Source organism: Trachurus trachurus, assembly GCF_905171665.1.
Source record: "Trachurus trachurus genome assembly, chromosome: 10".
NCBI lineage: Eukaryota > Metazoa > Chordata > Actinopteri > Carangiformes > Carangidae > Trachurus > Trachurus trachurus.
Genome location: NC_139894.1, coordinates 27,201,559 through 27,221,282, shown reverse-complemented (window position 1 = coordinate 27,221,282; position 19,724 = coordinate 27,201,559). Strand labels below are relative to the sequence as shown.

The 19,724-nt window shown below is 42.1% G+C and overlaps 2 protein-coding genes across 2 annotated transcripts; one reads left to right on the top strand and one right to left on the bottom strand.

Annotated features, from left to right (window-relative positions):
• Positions 1-245: 245 nt before the first annotated feature.
• On the top strand, positions 246-5,847 carry gpr137 (G protein-coupled receptor 137). The gene is made up of 8 exons (XM_083980353.1): positions 246-313; positions 1,718-2,183; positions 2,454-2,503; positions 3,216-3,453; positions 3,835-3,984; positions 4,142-4,267; positions 4,393-4,511; positions 4,818-5,847. The coding sequence occupies exons 2-8, from the start codon at positions 1,803-1,805 to the stop codon at positions 4,912-4,914; spliced, it is 1,161 nt and encodes a 386-aa protein (XP_083836479.1). The 5' UTR covers positions 246-313; positions 1,718-1,802; the 3' UTR covers positions 4,915-5,847.
• Positions 5,848-8,638: 2,791 nt separating this feature from the next.
• On the bottom strand, positions 8,639-18,446 carry syvn1 (synovial apoptosis inhibitor 1, synoviolin). Its single transcript, XM_083980340.1, has 16 exons — positions 18,270-18,446; positions 16,099-16,250; positions 15,890-15,982; positions 15,595-15,747; positions 15,154-15,202; positions 14,787-14,890; positions 14,548-14,674; positions 14,362-14,461; positions 14,078-14,143; positions 13,349-13,465; positions 12,955-13,112; positions 11,871-12,020; positions 11,423-11,569; positions 10,767-10,950; positions 9,866-9,981; positions 8,639-9,769 (listed from the first exon to the last, which is right to left on the bottom strand). The coding sequence occupies exons 2-16, from the start codon at positions 16,228-16,230 to the stop codon at positions 9,555-9,557; spliced, it is 1,911 nt and encodes a 636-aa protein (XP_083836466.1). The 5' UTR covers positions 16,231-16,250; positions 18,270-18,446; the 3' UTR covers positions 8,639-9,554.
• Positions 18,447-19,724: the final 1,278 nt, after the last annotated feature.

Sequence of the window (19,724 nt, the reverse complement as noted above, 5' to 3'; positions counted from 1 at the left end):
GCCCGCGCTGTTCTGATCGTAACCGTAACAAAACCGACCGTGTGCAGCGGCTGGCTATCAACACAGCATGTATGTCTAATTGATAAACTGTATGAACTACACGTGTGATTAATACACTGCGTCCTTCTCAAGACAAGTAACAACAACTTGAAGATACCGCGATTTCCTGTCCACGCTGATTGGCGGCTAGAATCAAATGTTTGGCCCCGCCCCTTGGACGTTGACTCGCGTCCCTACGTCACACCCGGAAGAGAAGGGATTACCACCGTCGTCTGCTGCTGCGTATCGGACCCTCATATCCACCTGAAATAAGGTCTGTTGTTGTTCTTTAAATGAGTACTGACATCTTAATCGTTTTATTGTTTATTTGAGCGGATAAAGAGTAACTTTGCGACGGCTCGAAATATCCTAAGACACGAGTCTGAGTTTGCTCAGTTAGCCGTTTAAGTGTCCGGAGCACGACCGGTTGTTTATGTCCAGAGACCGAAGTAAAGACAGTGAGCACGGCTGACCTGCTGAGTTTCAGAGGTCACTGGGAAACATGAACAACTGCACGATGTGATGATTTACAGCTAATCTATAAAATACGATTTTAACTGATGTTTGAAGGGATTGGTTTTTGTCGAAAACGACAGAGAGCCCGTGCCCCCACAGTGAGACAGTTCCTTTGTAGTAACAGCAGCACAGTAAGTTAAGTCCATGTTGACGTACAGCTGGTTAATGTTTGAGCCCTCTGACAGTGAGTTGTGATGTGAAATTGTAGTTGCAGTGTCAGTAATTTTAAGCAAACACGTCATATTTATTTTTCAATGTGTGTGTGTGTGTGTGTGTGTGTGTGTGTGTGTGTGTGTGTGTGTGTGTGTGTGTGTGTGTGTGTGTGTGTGTGTGTGTGTGTGTGTGTGTGTGTGTGTCCTGAAATACCCCAGAATCAAATATGTAAATGTCAGTTTCAGTTTAACTTCCCTTTATAGTCCAGTCTTGACAAACACTAACAGGAAATTCACAAGACTGAGATGCTGGAAACAGTGATTTGCTTTATTGTCTGAAACAATGATTAGAACTGAACATCAAAAATATTATTGATTTATTTTGTGTGTATTGACCATAGCCTGAAAAAAGAATTGACTTATACATTGATTTGTCCGAGGAGCTCAATTTCAAAGTCTGATTTCTTATAAATGTTTGTTTGTTTATTTAATCAGGAGGTCTCTTGAGATGTATTATCTCTTTTAGTAGAGAGACGTGGTCAAACTTAAAAACACATATGATTCATTCACATTCACATATTGCACAGCCAAACAGGGCTTGAGACACGAGTGAGACACAACCAATATGATGTTGAGCCCAGGATGGAGAGCACACAGAAGCAGTTTATGAAATCCTGAACAGACTCTGAGGCACTGAAGATTATCTATCTAGATTATTTGGTCCGACGTGTGTTACAAAAGCATTTTACAAAATAAATAGGAACTTTTACCCTGAGTACATCTTAAAGATGAAATGATAAATATGAAACTTTCTCTGTAATTTCAAAATAAAACACCAGGTTGAATAATAGACAGGGTGGAGCCCATGATGCTCTGAGTCTGACACAATATATGGGGTGTCACCATAATGCAAGCAAGATTATTTGTTGCAGAGGGAAAACACAGAATGCGTCAGAAAAGTTTCACCCCTGACACCTGCTGACCTGTTGTGTATTTGTCTGTGCCCTCAGGTCTCCCATGTCAACCAGTCGGGCTGAGAGAGAAGGTCAGGCAGTGTATCTGTGATGATGGACTGTTAGCTCTGACGCTGCCCTGATGGAAGCCCCAGTCACAGCTGCCCCTCCTCCCAACTCCTCCACTCTGCCCCCCCCTGTTCCCCTGCGTCCGGCCGTCGCCCCCTCGGTCCAGCTTGGCTTCACCATCCTCTACACCGCTCTGTACGCCGCCCTCTTCCTGGTGGTCTACATCCAGCTCTGGCTCCTCTACCTCTACAGACACAAACGATGGAGCTACCAGAGCGTGTTTCTGTTCCTCTGCCTGCTCTGGGCTGCCCTCCGCACCACCCTCTTCTCCTTTTACTTCTGTAACGCTCTGGAGGCCAACCACCTACCTGTCGCAGTCTACTGGCTGCTCTACTGCCTCCCTGTCTGTCTGCAGTTCTTCACGTTCAGCCTCATTAACCTGTATTTTACTCAGGTAAGGCTGGAGCACAGATTATCCTCTTGGATCTACTGATGGAAATCAAATGATTGTAATAAGAACTGATAGAAAGTCTTCATGATGTTCTTACATTCTTTATTTATTAAACAACTACAACCTTTGGCACTATAAACCTAATCAGTTAGTAATTACTTTAGAGAGACTTAATGCAAAATGAAAGTCTAGTATTTCTTTTACTTTTACTTTCATTTTGAATATCCTGTTTTTGTTTACTATGTTGTTGTGTAATTCTCTCCTGTACAACAGGTGTTGCTCAAAGTGAGAGAGGGTTACAGCTTGGAAGGAAGCAGGAAATTGTAAGTAACACACCGCTGTAAAAATCAAGGTAACCCTTTAATTAACAGGCCGTTAATTACGTGATAATGTCAAGAAATAACAATTAATTGTGTAGTAATGTCAAGAAATCATCTAGAAATAACGGTCAATTTTGTAGTAATGTCATGTTTTTCATAAAGGCAAAAGATTACACATGCTTTTCATGCTTTGAATTTTTTGGGAAAGGCCAGAATTTTTCTCCACCAGTCCTTACAATTGACTGTTATTTCTCGACTATATTTCTCGACATTACCATGAAATTACTGTTAATTCTAGGCTATTTCTAGACATTATGACACAATGAATTGCTATTTCTTGGCTATTTCTTGACGCTATCACGTATTTTTTATTTTTTATTTATTAGTTTATTTGAAAAGGGACAGTGTACATTAATAAAACATTGTAATAAGTAAATGTAAGTGTACCCGAGTTGGCTAAAAGGCTAATTTTCATCAGTAGTCCCTGTGCCTGATGTTAAAGGGCATCCTATAAAAAAGACAGCAACAATAAAAATACCATATATAAAAAAGGTAACACATTCTATACACATTATCATATACACAACTGAAAGACAATTACACACATCCACGATTGCATCATGCTGTTATATACTCTAAGAAAAATCTGTATCCAGATTGTGTTACCTGAGTCTTTGAATCAAAGTGTGACTCTTTGCTTCCATGTCTTCTTCAGGTGGCTGGCACGGGGCACCTATGCCGCCCTCAGCGCTGTCTTCCTCGGCGCCAACGCTGTGTGTGCGGCTCTCGGGGACCGAGGCCGCGGCGGGTCCGGGGAGCGGACCTGGAACCTGGTCCTGGTTCGAGTCATTGTCAACGACTCACTCTTCATCCTGGATGCAGTGTTACTGGCTGCTTTGCTGATGCTCCTGACCAGGCATTCGCACTCCACCAGCCCCTACCTGGTCAGCAAGGTGCGCTGAGCTTTGGTCCCCAGAGCCACAAAATATGAAAAGGAAGCAATAAACTTAAATTAAAGGGCCACTACATCTATTTTTTCACAAATCAAGATTACTTTACTGTCCATGAGTAGTCCTAATCATCATGTGAAGATAGTTGCATTATGTCTTTATGGCACTGGCTGTTTATCCAGAAGTTTGGACTTGAGTCCTCAGCAGGGAGTGACGACTAATGAAAAACACTCATCACATTATGGGAATTCTAGGATCCAGCATTTTTTTTAAACCTATACAGGAGAGTATGATGTTCTGGCATCTGCTGTGTCTGTTTTGACATCTCACCCTCTGTGATCCTGATGGAGCTCCAGTCTAACCGTGTCTGTTCTCCCTGACCAGGGGACCACCGTGTGCCGCACGGCAGCTCTGGGAGGGGCAGTGATCTTCTTGTTCACCAGTCGGGCCTGCTACAACCTGACGGTCCTCTTTCTGTCCCAAGACCACCAAGTGGAATCGTTTAACTTTGACTGGTACAACGTCTCTGACCAGGTAATGCTCTGACCTTTGAGTCCATCCTCGGCCACGCTGGCTCCACCTCTGAACATGGTTGCACATCCTGATGGTTATCTGCGCTGTTAATAGACATGGCTCGTAAAAGAATACAGCACCAGACATCACTACACAGTCTGTCTTTGTGTCTTTGCAGGCTGATCTGCGTTATCAACTGGGCGACAGCGGCTATATGGTCTTTGGTGCTATCCTCTTCATATGGGAGCTGCTCCCAACCAGTCTGCTCATCCTCATCTTCAGGGTCCGTCAGCCGACTCAGGAGGTAGGTAGTACATCTGACCAGCTCTGGGAGAAGTATCTACTTAGATTTTTTTTTTTTTTTTTAAGGAATTTGAAAATGAGGCATGTTGTTGAAGCAGCACCTGTGTGTTTTTGTGCTCCTCACAGAGCAGCAGCATGGCCATTAACAACAGGGTCCTACCTCGTCCATATTTCTTTGACGACCCTCAAGGCAGTGATGAGGACCTGTCTGTTCCATGGGCACGTAGTTCACATCCACAGTCAAGGTACGTTCATTAAAACCATATCAGACAAATTCATTAATCAGTGGACAGAGCTGTAAAACATGAGGCGCATGGATATGGTCATAAGGTTATAAGCTCTGGATTCCCAGTGATAGGGATACTCCTTGTTGATTAATCTGCAGGTTGTTTTCTTACATTTTAAAGACCAAATAAGTAATCAATTTATCAACTAATAAACACCAGTTACTTGGCATTTTAATTGACGGTGAACATGAAATTATACTGTGATGCTGTGAGATGAAAATAACCGACTGAAGTCCAGTATGTGCACCTGCTGCTCTGTTTCAGCTGGTACGGGGCAGAGACGGCTCCTCTCCTGTTCGCCACCAACCCCCCGGACCAGAACCACCAGCACCACTCGTTCTACTCCACCCCCCAGAACTGACGCCCCCAAACCCCCCTGACCACAATCTGGGCTGTGCTGTTCATGTCTAATGATGATGACATCATGCACACACAGCTCCCAGTCAGTAGTACCTCCCCCTGTGAGCAGTTTTTGCACTGAAAACCTCAGGAAATCATCACCAAACAGTGAAAATGCACCTTGTAGTTTTTGAAGAGAGAGTAAATTTAAAAAAAAACCTTTCTCACCCTAAAGGGAAACACAGCAGGAAAATCCCTGCCAGATGTAAATGGCCAAATATTGTGCTCAGTGAGTTCTGTGTAAAGGTTAAACTGAGGTTTAGCCACAAGTTGTTTGCTCATTTTATATAAGTCATTGTCCCACTGTTGGTATAACAAAGTGAACTAGCTCTTACAATTCCTAAAACGGCACATTTAACTTCATCAGCATTCCTTAACAAGTTCATACAGGTGGTAACCACTGGCAACAGGCGAGGATGATACTGTTTTACAGTTATGTACAGTTTAAACAAAGCTAACCTCTCTTACACTGTTTCAAGTGTATCAGAAACAGACTAACATACAAATGATCAACCATCTCTTTTCGTCTTCACAGCTGTTATACCTTTTGCAACATTTAGCACATAATTCAGCATAAGCTCAGCAGGATCTCTTTTCTAACCTCAGACCTATGCAAACATAATTATTATAATAACTATGATTGTAATTAGTTTCCTTGTTTACTTTTGTGTTCTCCTTATGGCCAGTGTCTGTTTTTCCTTCAGTTTGTTTGTCACATTTGTAAAGAGAGTACTTATTTTAAATTTTAATTTAGATTCTTATCCCCTTCCTGTATAATTATATTTTGTTATGCGAATTGTTTTTATAACTTTAGTTCTTCCTTTTAATTGTGGCTGATAATAAAATCTAAGTTTCCTCTTTATTAGAAGAAGGCTTCCTCATAGCGAGTCACTCACCGGTGGCTTCACCTCTGCACAACTGACTATGACTGACTTACTATGTAAACAGCAAAGCAATAAAATAAACATAAAACAAACCTGTCCAGCCTGTTTCTAAGCAGTGAATGTATACAGGGAAATTTCTGAGTTTTTTTTATTTTTTACATGTAGCCCCTTGTGCGGTCTTAACTTCCTGCACACACTGGTGGTCTTACGGGTCAAAAATGACCCGCCTCCACTTAAGCTCTAAAATAAAGCAGCTTAATTGTATTTTAAACCCAAAATCTGTTTTGCATGAAGAGACAACTTGTCACTCATCACAAACTTTAGGAATATCTGAGTTTTGTGCAATATCTATTTATTCCTACAGGTCTTATTATAGTACAGATTTTTAATACTGGATGACTTACTTATTTATATTTTTCTTGTGTGAGTGTACATGTGTGTCATTGAGGTTGTCCTTTTTAGCTTGTTTTAGTCTGTTTTAGCCCTGGAATGGATGTGGCACCACAAATTTCGTTGCACTTGTCTGTTGCAACGACAATAAAGGCTATTTGATTTGATTTGATTTGATTTTTCCTCTTTACAGTGCAGAAAGACTGTTTTTAATCAGAAGACACCATTTGTTTTTATTACAACCAACCTGTTAGAATTGTCTTTTTAAAAAAAAATCAAAATAGAGCTTATTATTATTATAAAATTACAAAGTCTCAAGAAGGTTCTGGGTTTGATTCCCAGGTCTGGGGCCTTTCTGGGTGTAGTTTTTATGTTCTCCTGGTGCCTGCGTGGGTTATCCATTGGTACTTCAGCCTATTCCCTGAGTGTGTGTGTGTGTTGTTAATCTCTGTGTGTTGACCTTGTGATACTCTGGTGACCTGTCCAGGGTGTACCCTCTAAACACCGAAGTCCTATGCAGGCAACAGTCTCATTCATCCTTTTCCAGTTGTCTCTATACTGTAGAAACCCTACAGATTTGTCATCTCTGGGATGTTTTCTATGCCTGATGTGGAGAACATCTGGATTGTTGAGATGTCCTGCAACCTGGGTCCTTATGATACATTGTGCTGTAATTCTGCCCTGATTGTCGAATGGTGAGGAGGAATATGATATTTTGCTGCTTTCTGACAAAAACTTCAGCTCTGGGAATTTCTTCTTCATCTGAATATGACAGGCTACATCATACTCTGGACTTTATTGTCTATGAATATTCTCATTCATCCAGGTCATTGCTCTCTCTCTCTCTCTCTCAAATTGAATCGTAGGCAACTGGACTTGTATTTGTCTAGGAAGACGTTTCGTCTCTTATCCAACCAACTTCATCACTTCGTACGCATCGGTCTCACTAGTCCGCACTAGTCTGACCAAGACAGTGGAGTAAGACCCAGGTATTTAACCTCTGTGGGTGTGTTCACCAAAGTACCTGTGAAAGTACTGGTTCCACTTGGCCATTGTTGGTATCTCATGTGAAGTCGTTAGGGTCTATTGAACGTTGTCAGGGTCAGGTAACCCTGGTGAACGACGATAGTTGAGAGTCGTAAGAGGTTAAGTTGTTGAGTTGTTGATTCTCCTGGGTACAGATGAAAGGGCGACATTTTAAATGGCTTCTTTTACTCCTCTTTCGAACCATCTGTCCTTTCTGTCCAGAATCTTGACATTGCTGTCTTCTGGACTTTATTCTGTGTTTTTTTTTATCTGTGAACGAGTCAAGTGTGGGGTCGTGGATAGGTGACGTAACACCTGCACCTGAGATCAAACAGTAGCACACAATCTCAATGTCTGTGTGTATGCGTGTGTGTGTGACCTTATGTGGTGTGCAGTTTACTTTGAAGGTGATTTTAACTGGCGGGTCAAAACTGACCCTAAGACGACCAATGTAACCTGTTGGTGTACAGCTTTAGTGTTAATTATACAGACAGATGGACTCATGTCAGCTGAACATACACTACACCACAGGCAATGTCATGTGGCCGGTTTTCTATCTGAGATTGATTTTAAAAATGCTACCTCAGTGAAAACTAGAGGCTACATCTAAAAAACTTTGCACCAGCTTCACTAAACAACTCAACTCTTGACTGATCCATTTTAAAAGGTTAGGATTAATTGACCTATAAACCGATGAATGATAGAAATAGAAATAGAAATATAGTAAAATATTATTCAGATTTGTTCTCTGCAATAATTTCAAACCCTAACCATGTGAGTTTAGTAGTTTCTCTTGAGCTTTTTTCATTTTCCATGATCCTCCTTTGCAGATGATGTTTTCCTGTTGTCATGGGAATGTAGAAATCTCTATTCTCTCTCTATCTCAAATGTTTTCTGGACTTCATGCTGGTTTACAAGTGCAGATTAGCGACAATATTCTGATTCAACACCATGTCAACTGAACTGAGGAAGAACATGCAATATGCTCAAAAACAGCACAGCAGCTGCTAAATGGAGCTTGTGGTGGTTTTTGTTTTGACAACGGCCATTTCTAACGTCAAGAATGAACTTTGAGTATCAGAAAAACACAGTTTATCCAGGGTCAGCCAGACGTGTGCATTCCACTGTACGTTACACAATTTGGTTATTTTGACTTGCTGACACTTGAAGACAGAAGGTCTGCACCATATTTTGGGTTTTCAGCTCCTTCATATTAAATAGGTCGCTCACACAATGAAGACAAGATAATGCAGTTTTTTACAACACCGCCTCCAAATTAACTTGAATTCAAAAGGTGGTATCAAGAGAAACGTTCCTGTCTTGTTCTGGATCTGCAACAAAAGAACAACTAAAACCTTTAAAGTAAGAAAATGAACAGACCTAATAGTGGACTTGTATGCAGTGAGTGATGTGAGTGTGAAATCAACAGGCTGATCTTTAATTCAATGGCAACATTAAAGCACTGCAACAGAGAGTCTGCAGGAAAAGAGCTCACAGTGAATGAGCTTCACTTCAACACATTCCACCTCATTGGTATCGGGTTGTGAACAGACAAGAACTAACGTGTGTGCTGTGCCACCGCCACTTCAGTCAAACAGTTTATTCTGCATTATGTACAGATCATCCTATTAAAACTCTATACAGTATGTACACATTCAAATAAATCAGTATGTTACAGTGACTGCAGTGGCGACGTGGAGAAACCAGGAGACAGAAGAACAGATGTGTGTTAAAGGAGGAAAAAAAAAAAAGAAAGAAAGCAAAAAGCAAATGATTAGATTCCCTTGATTTGAATTCACTGGATCCGACTCTGATCCAGGTTCTGTGTAACATGTTGATGTGGTGAGCGGGGCCACGTTTATACTGAAGACGGCTGAATTAAACAGAAATCAAAAGTGCAGGCAAAGATGTCACTGACAGTAAAACTAGCACACAAAAAAAAAAATCCAAATCCCATCTCTCTCACATCGACCGAACGTTTGGGTGTGACCGGAGAAATCCTCCTCCACCTCTTTAAACTGAGAACGCCTGCTGTACTCTTATTGCGGTGGTCAGGAGAGCAGGAGAACGGTGATGGAAGGGGGAAGAAAAGAAAAAAAAGGTTGCGCTATTGCTGACAGAAACAGTCCAGATAAGCGCTAAAGATCGCTGCGTCTCCCAGCGGCCTGAGTCCGACTTGACACAGTTAGAAACCTGAGCCTGTGGAAGGCGAGAGCCACGAAGAAGAGAGGCGATGAAGATCGATCAGCTCAGAGTTCCTATTGGTCCGAGAGCGATATGTCCCGAGTGTGGAGCACGTGGATCAGTTGTCCGGAGGGGGTGACGGCGACGACGACGATGCCGATTCCAGCTTGCGAAGGCGACGGCGCCTCAGCTCCGCCGCGTTCGGTTCTCCGTCCTCGTCGTACCCGGCTCCGTCGTCTCCGTCTCCTCCGTCTTCTTTTCCTTCCGTGTCCGAGGCGGCGGAGGTGGAGTCGGCGGGCTGAGAGGACACCGTCGCGCCGTTCACTTGATCAACTGCAGAAGTGGAATAAATATCAAATGAGGATTAAAAGGAAAAAAAAGCATTTGTTTTGTTTGTGTGTGATTGATGGGAACCGTCAGTTCACTTACAGCTGGCCGAGTCCTTCTCCTGGTCGGCCGGCTCCGAGCTGCCGCCGGCCGCAGACGATGCAGCAGTGTGGTTCGTCCCACTGGCTTCTCCTGTGCTGCCCTCAGCACGAGGAGGACTGTGGAAGAGACAGCAGCAAAAGAACAATGAAGCATTCAGCTGAAAACTTTCTCTCCACACGTGACCACTTGTTTGTACTTTTCACCTTTAAAGGGATAGTTCAACATTTTGGCAAATTGGCCCATTGCCATAATCCCTATAGTCGGTTTGTTACCTTTCATTGTCGGTGCAAGCTATTTTTAGAACGGAGGAGTAGAGCTACGAGCTGCTCAGAGCTACGCTACGGAGGCTAATGGGATTTCTTGGTTTCCCTCATCAAACTCATCAAATACACAATCCAACAACTCCAAAACGCTCAGGTGGAGAAGTTGTGACCTGCACATTCACCACGCTATGAGATAATAACAGAACGTTACGAGACATTGTTGTTTTCGAGGTAAATTCATTCAAAACTGACGTTCCTGTCGAGGCCAGTTTTTCGGCAAGCAGTCTCTGCATTTGCCTCCCACGACAGCGATTTGGAGTTGGATTGTGTATTTGATGAGTTTGATGAGGGAAACCAAGAAATCCCAGTAGCCTCCATAGCGTAGCTCTAAGCAGCTCGCGATTCTGCTCCGCCGTTCTAAAAATAGCTTGCACCAACAATTAAAGGTAATGAACCTACTCTTAAAACTATGGGGATTATGGCAATAGGCCAATTTTCCAAAATGTCGAACTATCCCTTTAAATCTTTACAGAAAAAAAAGCAATAAGCACTGACATGTTCCAAATGCACTTGAAATCAATAATGTAGAAAATACGAGTCTAATGATTTCAATTCAACTTGGCAAGAGGATGACTTACGTGAGTGTGGCGACGGTGCTGAGGTAGTGGTGGATGTTGAGCATGGCGGCGTCCAACAGGGTGTGGATGTTCTGGAGACACTGTAGCCGAGCCTCGAGGCCTCGCCGGCCCTCCGCCTCCAGCTCCCTCAGCTCCTCCTCAGACATCCGCGAGAGAGACGGAGGAGGTGGAGGCATGGACGACACTGGAGGACAGAGGAGGAGGAGAAGGTGAACTGGACTGCAGATGGGAGGAGAGCTGCAGAGAGGGTGTTCACTTCTGATACAAAACATATGGGGTCTCTGCTCTCACTCTACAGGATAACAACAAGTTAGCATCTATTCACAACTGACAAACTAAACCCAGACTGGACAAAGTGTCATACATATACACTTTGAAAAAGGATAGTGCGTTGCTATGGCAGTGCTCTTCACTTCCCTTAAAAAAGGCTGATTGGAGAAGTAAGAAAATATGATGATTACTCATCTGCATAGGGCTAAAAGTGCACATTTTTCATTATTTAGTTTGACATGACGACTGGCTCACTGGGACCAACAGGGTGGAAGAAGTTAACTATGTCATCAGTTTGTAGGGCAGCAGTAAGTGTGTGTGTGTGTGTGTGTGTGTGTGTGTGTGTGTGTGTGTGTGTGTGTGTGTGTGTGTGTGTGTGTTCTTACCAAAAGGAGGAGGTGGCGGCATGGGCAGCCATGGTGCAGTGGGGAAGGGAGGAGGAGGGAAGGAGAAAGGGAAGCCTGGCATTGCTGCTCCTGGAGCAGCTGCTGCTGTAGCAGCGTCTGCAGTGGACGACGTGGGCTGGCTGGTGCCTGACAGAAACATAAAAGACTCTGATGAGCTGTGTAGATGCAAAGACCATGTAGACAATTATAGTAATCAGTAATTATTTCCTAATGAGACAATGGTCCCATTAGGCTGCTACAATGTTGTGTCAATTAACCACCTACTAATACAAGTATCTGGGTCACACAGTGATGAGTTATGTTTCATGTCATAATACTCAGATGAAACACGATGAGCTGCTGATGCCGTCACATTAGGAACAGCGTGATCATCTCAGGGCATCCTCTATTTTACATCCATGGATCAGCCAGTACGATGCGTCCTCACCTGCTGCCTGCGTGGCCTCTGTGCTGCTCTGTGGAGCGTTATCGGCTCCGGGAGCTGGAGCTGCTGCTGCAGCCGGAGGAGGCACCGCAGGGAAGGGACCCCAGAAGGGGAAGATGCCAGGAGGAAAGCCTGGTAACATCCCTGGAGCCACTGGGGAGGAAACGCAACACAAGAGATTCTCAGAAAGGGTGCAAATGTTCATGCAAATATTTAGTTTTCTATTTATTTATTTTTTATTTTCTTCTCTCAAATACTTCACTGTGCCTTTAATATAGAATCTGAAGCACTTAAAACCTGTTTAGGTGTTGTACCTTTATTTATTAACATACAGACATGGAAATAGTTATATTTAAGTGTTGATTTATTTTTTCTATATTGTTAATATCTATAATAATTGTTGTCATCTTCTTTTCTTTTTGCTTTTCGATTCATCTATGTTTTTCATTTTCTTTTTGTTGTTGTGTTTTGTTTTTTTCGCACATTTATTGCCTGCATCTCAGTTTTCTTTAACAAAAAATGAAAAAAATCCAATAAAAAAACTGATTGTAAAAAAAGAAAGGTGCAAATGTGTGTTTACCAGTGTGAGCTTCACGACACACTGTAATTAACACACCCTGCATAGAGGTCAACATCACCTGGAGACTGTTCACTAACTGAGCCAGGAACAAATGGAGGACAGAGTACTTTCTATTAAATGTAATGAGCTAGAGCCAAGAATCTACAGATGAACGAGTGTGGAGGCTCAGAGTGCTATCATTTAAAAGAGCCAAACATAAACTTGGGACATCTCGATCTGCCCATGAATAGAAATGTTTTTCCGAGTTCAACAGTCCTGAGAGGAATGGGTGTGAAGCTACATTATACCCAGGTGAAATATTCCTCTCAGGTATGGGAATGTGCAGCATTGCATAAGTAGTTTCAAAAGAATGTCTCTGCTCTTGCCGAGCTGGTGTTTTACAGCCGAGGGCAGCCGCATGACAGACGCACTGCGTTGCCAGCAGCGTGGGCGGACGGTTGGTTTCGCTACGCCGATAGCGGCAGGAACACAGAGGCTGTGTTCATGCAAACCAGTTTTCATCCTCACCGTTAGGAGGCGGGGCTGCGGGGGCGTTGGCGGGGGCGGCCGGGGCGGGGGGCGGAGCCTGTGCCGGGGCAGGAGTCTGATTGTTGTTAGAAGCTCGGAGGACGTCCATGCGACAAGTGGGACAGGTCTGCTGCCTCTGGAACCAGGAGCGCAGGCAGCTGTGGAGGAACGGGTGGGAACAGGGAAATTATAGAAAAGGCGAGAAGCACAGAGAGCAAACATCAACATGATGTCACAGCACCAAAAGGCTCTGGTTGTGAGTCAAGTTGAATTTGCCACAATGGCTTGTTCTGTTCTGAATAGTTTAGATAGTAAGACGCTGACTGACATCTTTTTGTTTGTTTATAGTCTAGAGTCAGTCCTGCTGAGTCAGGCTGTTTACCACAGGACTTACCTGGAGTGGAAAATGTGATTACAAGGTAGCTTCTTGGCTCCGGTAACCATTTCCTCTCGACAGATGATACAGACGTTGTCAGAAGCCTGCAGGTCCTCAGGAGTAGCGTCAGGGTATCTGAACAACAAGACAAAACATCGAGTCATTATCAAACTTTAAGACAAGAAAGATAAACCAAACTAGATCTGTGCACCTTAAAGGGACAAGGAGGAGTTTGTATTTGGTTATAAAAAAGTCTCACATTAACATGGATGAATCTACGTTACCCACACTTGTTAATGGGTCCATTTTCAATAAATATATCGCTTTGTCTTTGTTATTATTATTTAGTGGTTGGCTTTCGATTTCGCGGACGCTGCCCAGTGGGTCATGGGAATAACACAACCGAATTGTCGTTTATGGTCGGAACTACGACGGTATCTGATCGTCTTTGAACCTTTGATCAATGAAAACAAGAATTTCACTGTGCGCGCAGAGGCTCATGGGAAATTTAGTGTGAAAACACTTCGCTTTCCAAAACTCCTCGTTGTCCCTTTAAATTTACTGAATAAGGCAACGGCATTGAGTATTTACACAAAGCATTAATTTGCTCACAGTCCCTGTCATTCAATGAAAATTATAATCCCACTTTTGTGTGACCAAATGGTGTAAATAAATAAGAAAATCTCTCTATTTTACTTTTTTTTTTTTTTTTTACAAATACAATGCAAACAGAAAACCATCACTCACAGTGTGTTCATGTTGCGGATGGCTCTCCGTGACATTATAGCGTCCGTTACTGCTTTCTTGAATTGTCTGATGGAGAATCAAAACAACACAATTTAAAACATGCCTTCAATATTTAATGTTAGATTAAATACTCAAAAAAGGGTGAATATGGCTATAAATATGAAACAGCATCATTAAGACTTAGAAGTGACCAATAAGACATTTACTAGCAAATACTAGTAGTGGTGGAAGAAACGACATAATGAATCTTCTGACACAAACACAGAGGCGATAAAGCTGCTCACCTCATGGCCAGATACATGGGGCGAATGGCGAACAGGGGGAAGGTGTGGACCTTTATCATGATGGTCATGAAGGCGATGTACAGGAGCACTTTGATGAAACCTGAAGGAGGGAAATATGTCTGACATTATAGCATCTCTGACTTTACATGCAGGGAAGTAAAACAGCATCACAGTTTGAAGTTGTACCTGTGAAGAGTTCAGTGTAGAGCATGTAGACGGCCTTGTTGTCCCAGGGGTTCTCACTCTGCAGGTCAACCGTGTGCAGCACGTACTTGATGAAGGTTGTCAGCACCATGGTGAGCAGGATGGCATACTGACAGAGGAGGGAAGAGACCTTATCTTAAAAAGAGGGTCTTACAACACAGGCTTATAAAATAACTGTTTAAAAACAGAGCTTAATTCAACTCCAGTCAAGAATGACAAACCTCAAATCCAAAAACAAGCTGGACCGACGCTCCTCTGGTAATGATGCTGTGACAGGCATGGTTGACAAACAGGAAGTCTAGGACAGCCAGTAGTCCCATGAGAGCTGCAGGGAATACACAGCAACACTTGTGTGAGGGGATGTGCCAGTCCAAGTCAATCAGATGTTGGTATCATTTATCAATGTTAGTGTGGAGCACCTGGTCTGACGTGCAAACAGGCTGCTTTACATATGGTTTCATTTAGGTTTCATTTAGTTTCAAAAGCAGAATCAACAGAAATGAGATACGGACGGGGAAGTGAAAGAGTAAGAGTAACACAGACAGTTGGACAGAATGATACTGAATGTAGTGGATAACATGTACTTACATAATACTCTCATGTGAAAAACCCAGGAGATGTTAGGACTCCGCTCCATCTGTTGGAATATCATGGAAATAAACATTATTTAAATGTTACTTTAAGTCACACGTGTCTATTCAATAACTGATTGTATGTCAATATTTGACTAAGGACTGAAAGACAAGTAAAAGTAATTTCCTAAAGCCTTCTCGCTTTACTTTTCACTTTATTTTGCTCAACTCCAATATAAGCACAGTAAGGGCACTTTGACACTCAATGTGTAACTGAATTATCAGCTGCAAAGTGTCACGTAACATTGTTTGTTCAACTCTGGCACGCCGCCTCTCCACACACCACACATCTGCTCCATCCTGTGTCCCGCGTTTCCTTTCTACCTTTTTACGTGGCGGTGTACTGCAGGAAGTGTACTGTGTAAGATGAGGAAGTCGTGTCTCTATCATCACTCACAAAGTCCACCCGGTCCTCGGCTAGCCAGTGGAAGCACTTAAGGAAGAGCAGGAGTGTGAAGAGGGCGACGAAGCGAGGGGAGAAGTCATCCCTGAACACAGTGAACGCCAGGCACGTCTCAGTCACCGCGTACCAAGAGCGCTCGATGAGGTGCTGGTGGGAGATGTGGATAATGAAGCGCAGAAAATAGAGTTGGATTAGATTAATTTGTTCAATTTACAATCACACATCATGAATTCAATTCAAAAGCTGAGTGTACATTGCAATGAATCAATGGGTATAAAAAGTATCCTACCTCCATTTCTGCAGCCCTTAGCTGTCCAAAAAAGACCTTCCTCATGAACTTTCCCAGCAGAAACACCAGCACAAAGGCCTGAATGTACAACACCTGATACCAGAAACAAACAGAAGACATTTGGGATAATGTTGTCAAATTTAAAAAGATAATAACATGGGTAATCTATTCAAATAGTCAAGATTAGACACTGCTGGCATTGCTCTTACCGCCATGCTGGGGCTGCTCTTGGTGAGGTAGACCACAGTGGGGTAGAACTGGTGTTTGAGAAGGTAAGCATGTGCCACCACAGCCCCAGTCAGGGCCAGACTGGTGGCAGTCACCAAGGCCGCTCGCACCATTTTGGACTCAGCTACAGAAACTGTGGAGGGTAAGACGCGGAGAAGGAGAAAGACGCTGCATGTGAGAGCTGACTGCTGTAGCGGAACAACATGCAAATAACAAGTGGAGCTTCGCTGGAAGGAAATATTTCAAATTTTTCTCAGACAGATGTGTATTTAAGTTCCACTTTAACTGTCTAATTTATACACACATCCTTCATTTTACTAGGTAAAAGCTTCACTGAGATTGAAAATCTCCTTTTTTTTTTTAAGAGTGACCAGAAGACTTCAACACGAACAATACAAATACAAGTGTAACATACAACAGTGAAAATATTATATGAAATGCAATGTCAAAAACAAAAACATTTACAATTCAGATACAATTTCTTAAAAAAAAACACTAGTTAAAATTTTTAAGGCAATCACATTGACCAAGGGAGGTCTTTTCTCAAGCCTTTAAAATCAACTTGAAATCCCCCATAGGGATCAGTTGTGACAATTGCAGGTCCTTCTGTAAATTATTCTAGTCCAGTCGAAGGAGGGCAGCATATTTAAATGCATTTTTGCCCAGTTCTGTTATTTGTTGCACAATCAGAGCTTCTTATTAATCGGCACAATTGTGAAGATATGTTAAAAAAAAAAGGATATTTAAAGTCATTTAATTTTCCTTTTCATTAAATACCACATAAACCTCACCAACAGCCAGAACCCACTACGTTCTTTTTCTGGAGGCCTCCCAGTCCATGACAAACTATTTATCCCTATAAACTTACATAATAAAATCACCAACATGGTGTAATATAATAATTACCTCAATGATCCTTTGTGTCTGTCCTGCCATATTTGTAATTGCTCGTTAAAGAGCAGTGCCTGTTTGCTCTATGGGAGGGGAAGACTTGAAGAAAGGCAACAAGTGACGGAAGTAAAATGAGTGCAAGCTGCTTGCTGTCACTATTCAAGTTGCTGCTTTGCTTTCTGAAGAGCTTGTTATGCATTACCTGCCTTAAAGGGATTCAAACAGCGGAACAGGACAAACAACAATCTGTTATCACCAAGGTAATTTCTGCACCAATAACAGGTGATTTTGTTGTGTAAATAAATGGCCCAATCATCTGACAACAACATCTACACACAAATTACACTACAGCCTATGACCACCAGCTGTATGCTGCTTAACCAATGCAAAATAAATCTCTGACACTGATGTAAACTGGAATGAATCTGTGGAAACCAGGTGGGAACTTCAATAATGCAAAGAGATTGACTGCAAACACTAGGAACTATGCAGTTCAAACACGGTGATGTATTTGAAACAACACAAGATAAAAGTTGACCCCTGCAAATGAAGCCATGTCACTCAGAACCAAACACATTAGTGTAAGAGTTTCTTCATCCAGGGGTTTACATTAACCACACTTGTTTTATGTTAACTTATGCATGATGAACAAACAGAGATACATTCAGGCTCTTTAAGTAACATCTGGTGCGAAACTAACTAACTAGTGAGTTTACCACTTGATCCAATAACCTAATACAGACTGGTACATTTCCGTGGTCAAATTTACAATGGTTTTATTAGATCTAATGGGTAAAACATAACTTAACTCTGTTAATAGTTTACACTGTGTGCACTCCCACTGCAGCAGCTGCTCCATCACTGCCTCATGTTAGTAGTCTCATGTCTCATACTCAACCAACGCGTTAAACTGGTCGATCTCTAATTTCCACGCAATTACCCACTAACTTACCATTTACCTTCCTGTGCCGATGGGGGGTGGAGGGTGGGCAGCTAACTGAGCTAATGCTTGCTAATATTCAAGCTAATGTGTCAAAATGAAGTCTCATACATTCAACAAGCTTTCTGACAGCTTTCAAAGAGAGATAGACTTGTTCACCCCACATCTCTGGTAAAGCTGCAGGTTGGTGTTAGTAACGCTGTGTTGCAGCAGAGCCCACCTCCCTGCCACAGACAGGTAATGGGGTTAACGTTGGTTAGCCGTTGTTAGCTAACCGTAGCTAGCTGGTAACGTCAGAGCTCCACGACTGTCGGGACTCACCGACTCGATGTCTCCTTGGTTAATCCGTCAGACGTCTCCTTGCCCGCTACGACCTGTGTATTATCGCCAGCTACTCCATTTCGATAGTTTCACAGCAGCCTCTCAGTTATATTTATTATCCTCGCCCCGGTTCGTCTGGCTACGTGTTTATCTTTGGCTTGCTCCTCGGCAGCCACCTCACATCCGGCTGGTACGGTAAAATGACGCAACAGCAATTTCACACATTACCGACATTGTCTGCCTTTTAGTCTTTAAGTCGGAGCGGGAATAGTTAGAAAGATACTTTAGCGAAAACTTGACATTTCCGTTTGATTGCTAATGTTTGAGTAGTGTTTGTACATGTAACTTTGCGTAATGTCTTAGTAAATGTTGTAAAAGATGGTCCACGTTTTAGGAGAGTTACGGTAAAGACCAACGTGGACCAATAGGAAGTTGTCAGGATCCAATAGTGCGTTTATTAGGCTGAGCCCTGTGTTACCACACAAACACAAGATATATTCAAATGTGCATTTGGCATATGAAAAAAATCATGCACAAAAAAATAAAAAATAAAATAAAAATTAAGGAGTATTAAGATATCCAAAATTATTCAGAATATTAAAAATACCATGTACAAATATTAGTCCTATTATCTTATGTGATCTATGTAAGTTTGTAGATACATGTTTTACTGATCATGATAGTATCAGATGTTTAAAATATATTTCAGATGTGATCTTCCCACCAGAAACAGTTCAGCATCAGTTATATGAATGAAGACTTGAAGCTTCCCTTAGCCTGAAATAATCATGATTAACACTACTTACAAAAGTGACTTTCTGAGACACTGTGCATCTTATAGTTGGATTAATTACTTTTTAAGCTTGAAACATTAATTTACATCTACTTGACAATTCAACGGAAGCATAAGAAGAAAACTTTCAAAATATCTATGAAAATTCACAGTTTTAGACGAGACAGCAGCAAACAGACATCTTTTGAACTGGCACATTGCTATTAACCCCAAAGGCTATTTATAGAACACAGCTGCAGTATTTGTCAGGATATGGTTTAGTATGCATTTTCCAGAATACACAAAATGATGGCATCACGCATTAGGCTCACACCGATGCTGAGGATCGTGATGATCCCATTTTCTTCAAAGTTGTCTTGTTTATGACAAAACCATGACATGACAGCAGGATCATATCATTTGCATGAGTTGCTGTCTGACTTCACAACTCAGTGGTAATTTCTGTTTGGTCTTTTATGATTGTAAGTCATTGTAAAAAATATGTTTTAACCATTTTTTTGAACATCATATGGACCTTTTTTTTTATTGATGTTCTGAAAAATCTGCATCAAACAAAATGAACTCATGATTGTTATCAACTAATATTTTAAGAAAAGCATCGCTTGCATCTTTAACCACATGCATCCAACACCAGCTACTCACTCAAGTATAGTCTCAGGTGG

Excerpts from the sequence above, each read along its gene's own strand:
- syvn1 (XM_083980340.1), bottom strand. The coding sequence starts at position 16,230 with ATGGTGCGAGCGGCCTTGGTGACTGCCACCAGTCTGGCCCTGACTGGG. Across the intron at positions 13,113-13,348 it reads AATCACATTTTCCACTCCAG|CTGCCTGCGCTCCTGGTTCC; the intron begins GTAAGTCCTGTG and ends GTTCCTCCACAG. Across the intron at positions 11,570-11,870 it reads AGAGGCCACGCAGGCAGCAG|GCACCAGCCAGCCCACGTCG; the intron begins GTGAGGACGCAT and ends TGTTTCTGTCAG.
- gpr137 (XM_083980353.1), top strand. The coding sequence starts at position 1,803 with ATGGAAGCCCCAGTCACAGCTGCCCCTCCTCCCAACTCCTCCACTCTG. Across the intron at positions 2,504-3,215 it reads TTGGAAGGAAGCAGGAAATT|GTGGCTGGCACGGGGCACCT; the intron begins GTAAGTAACACA and ends TGTCTTCTTCAG. Across the intron at positions 3,454-3,834 it reads GCCCCTACCTGGTCAGCAAG|GGGACCACCGTGTGCCGCAC; the intron begins GTGCGCTGAGCT and ends CTCCCTGACCAG.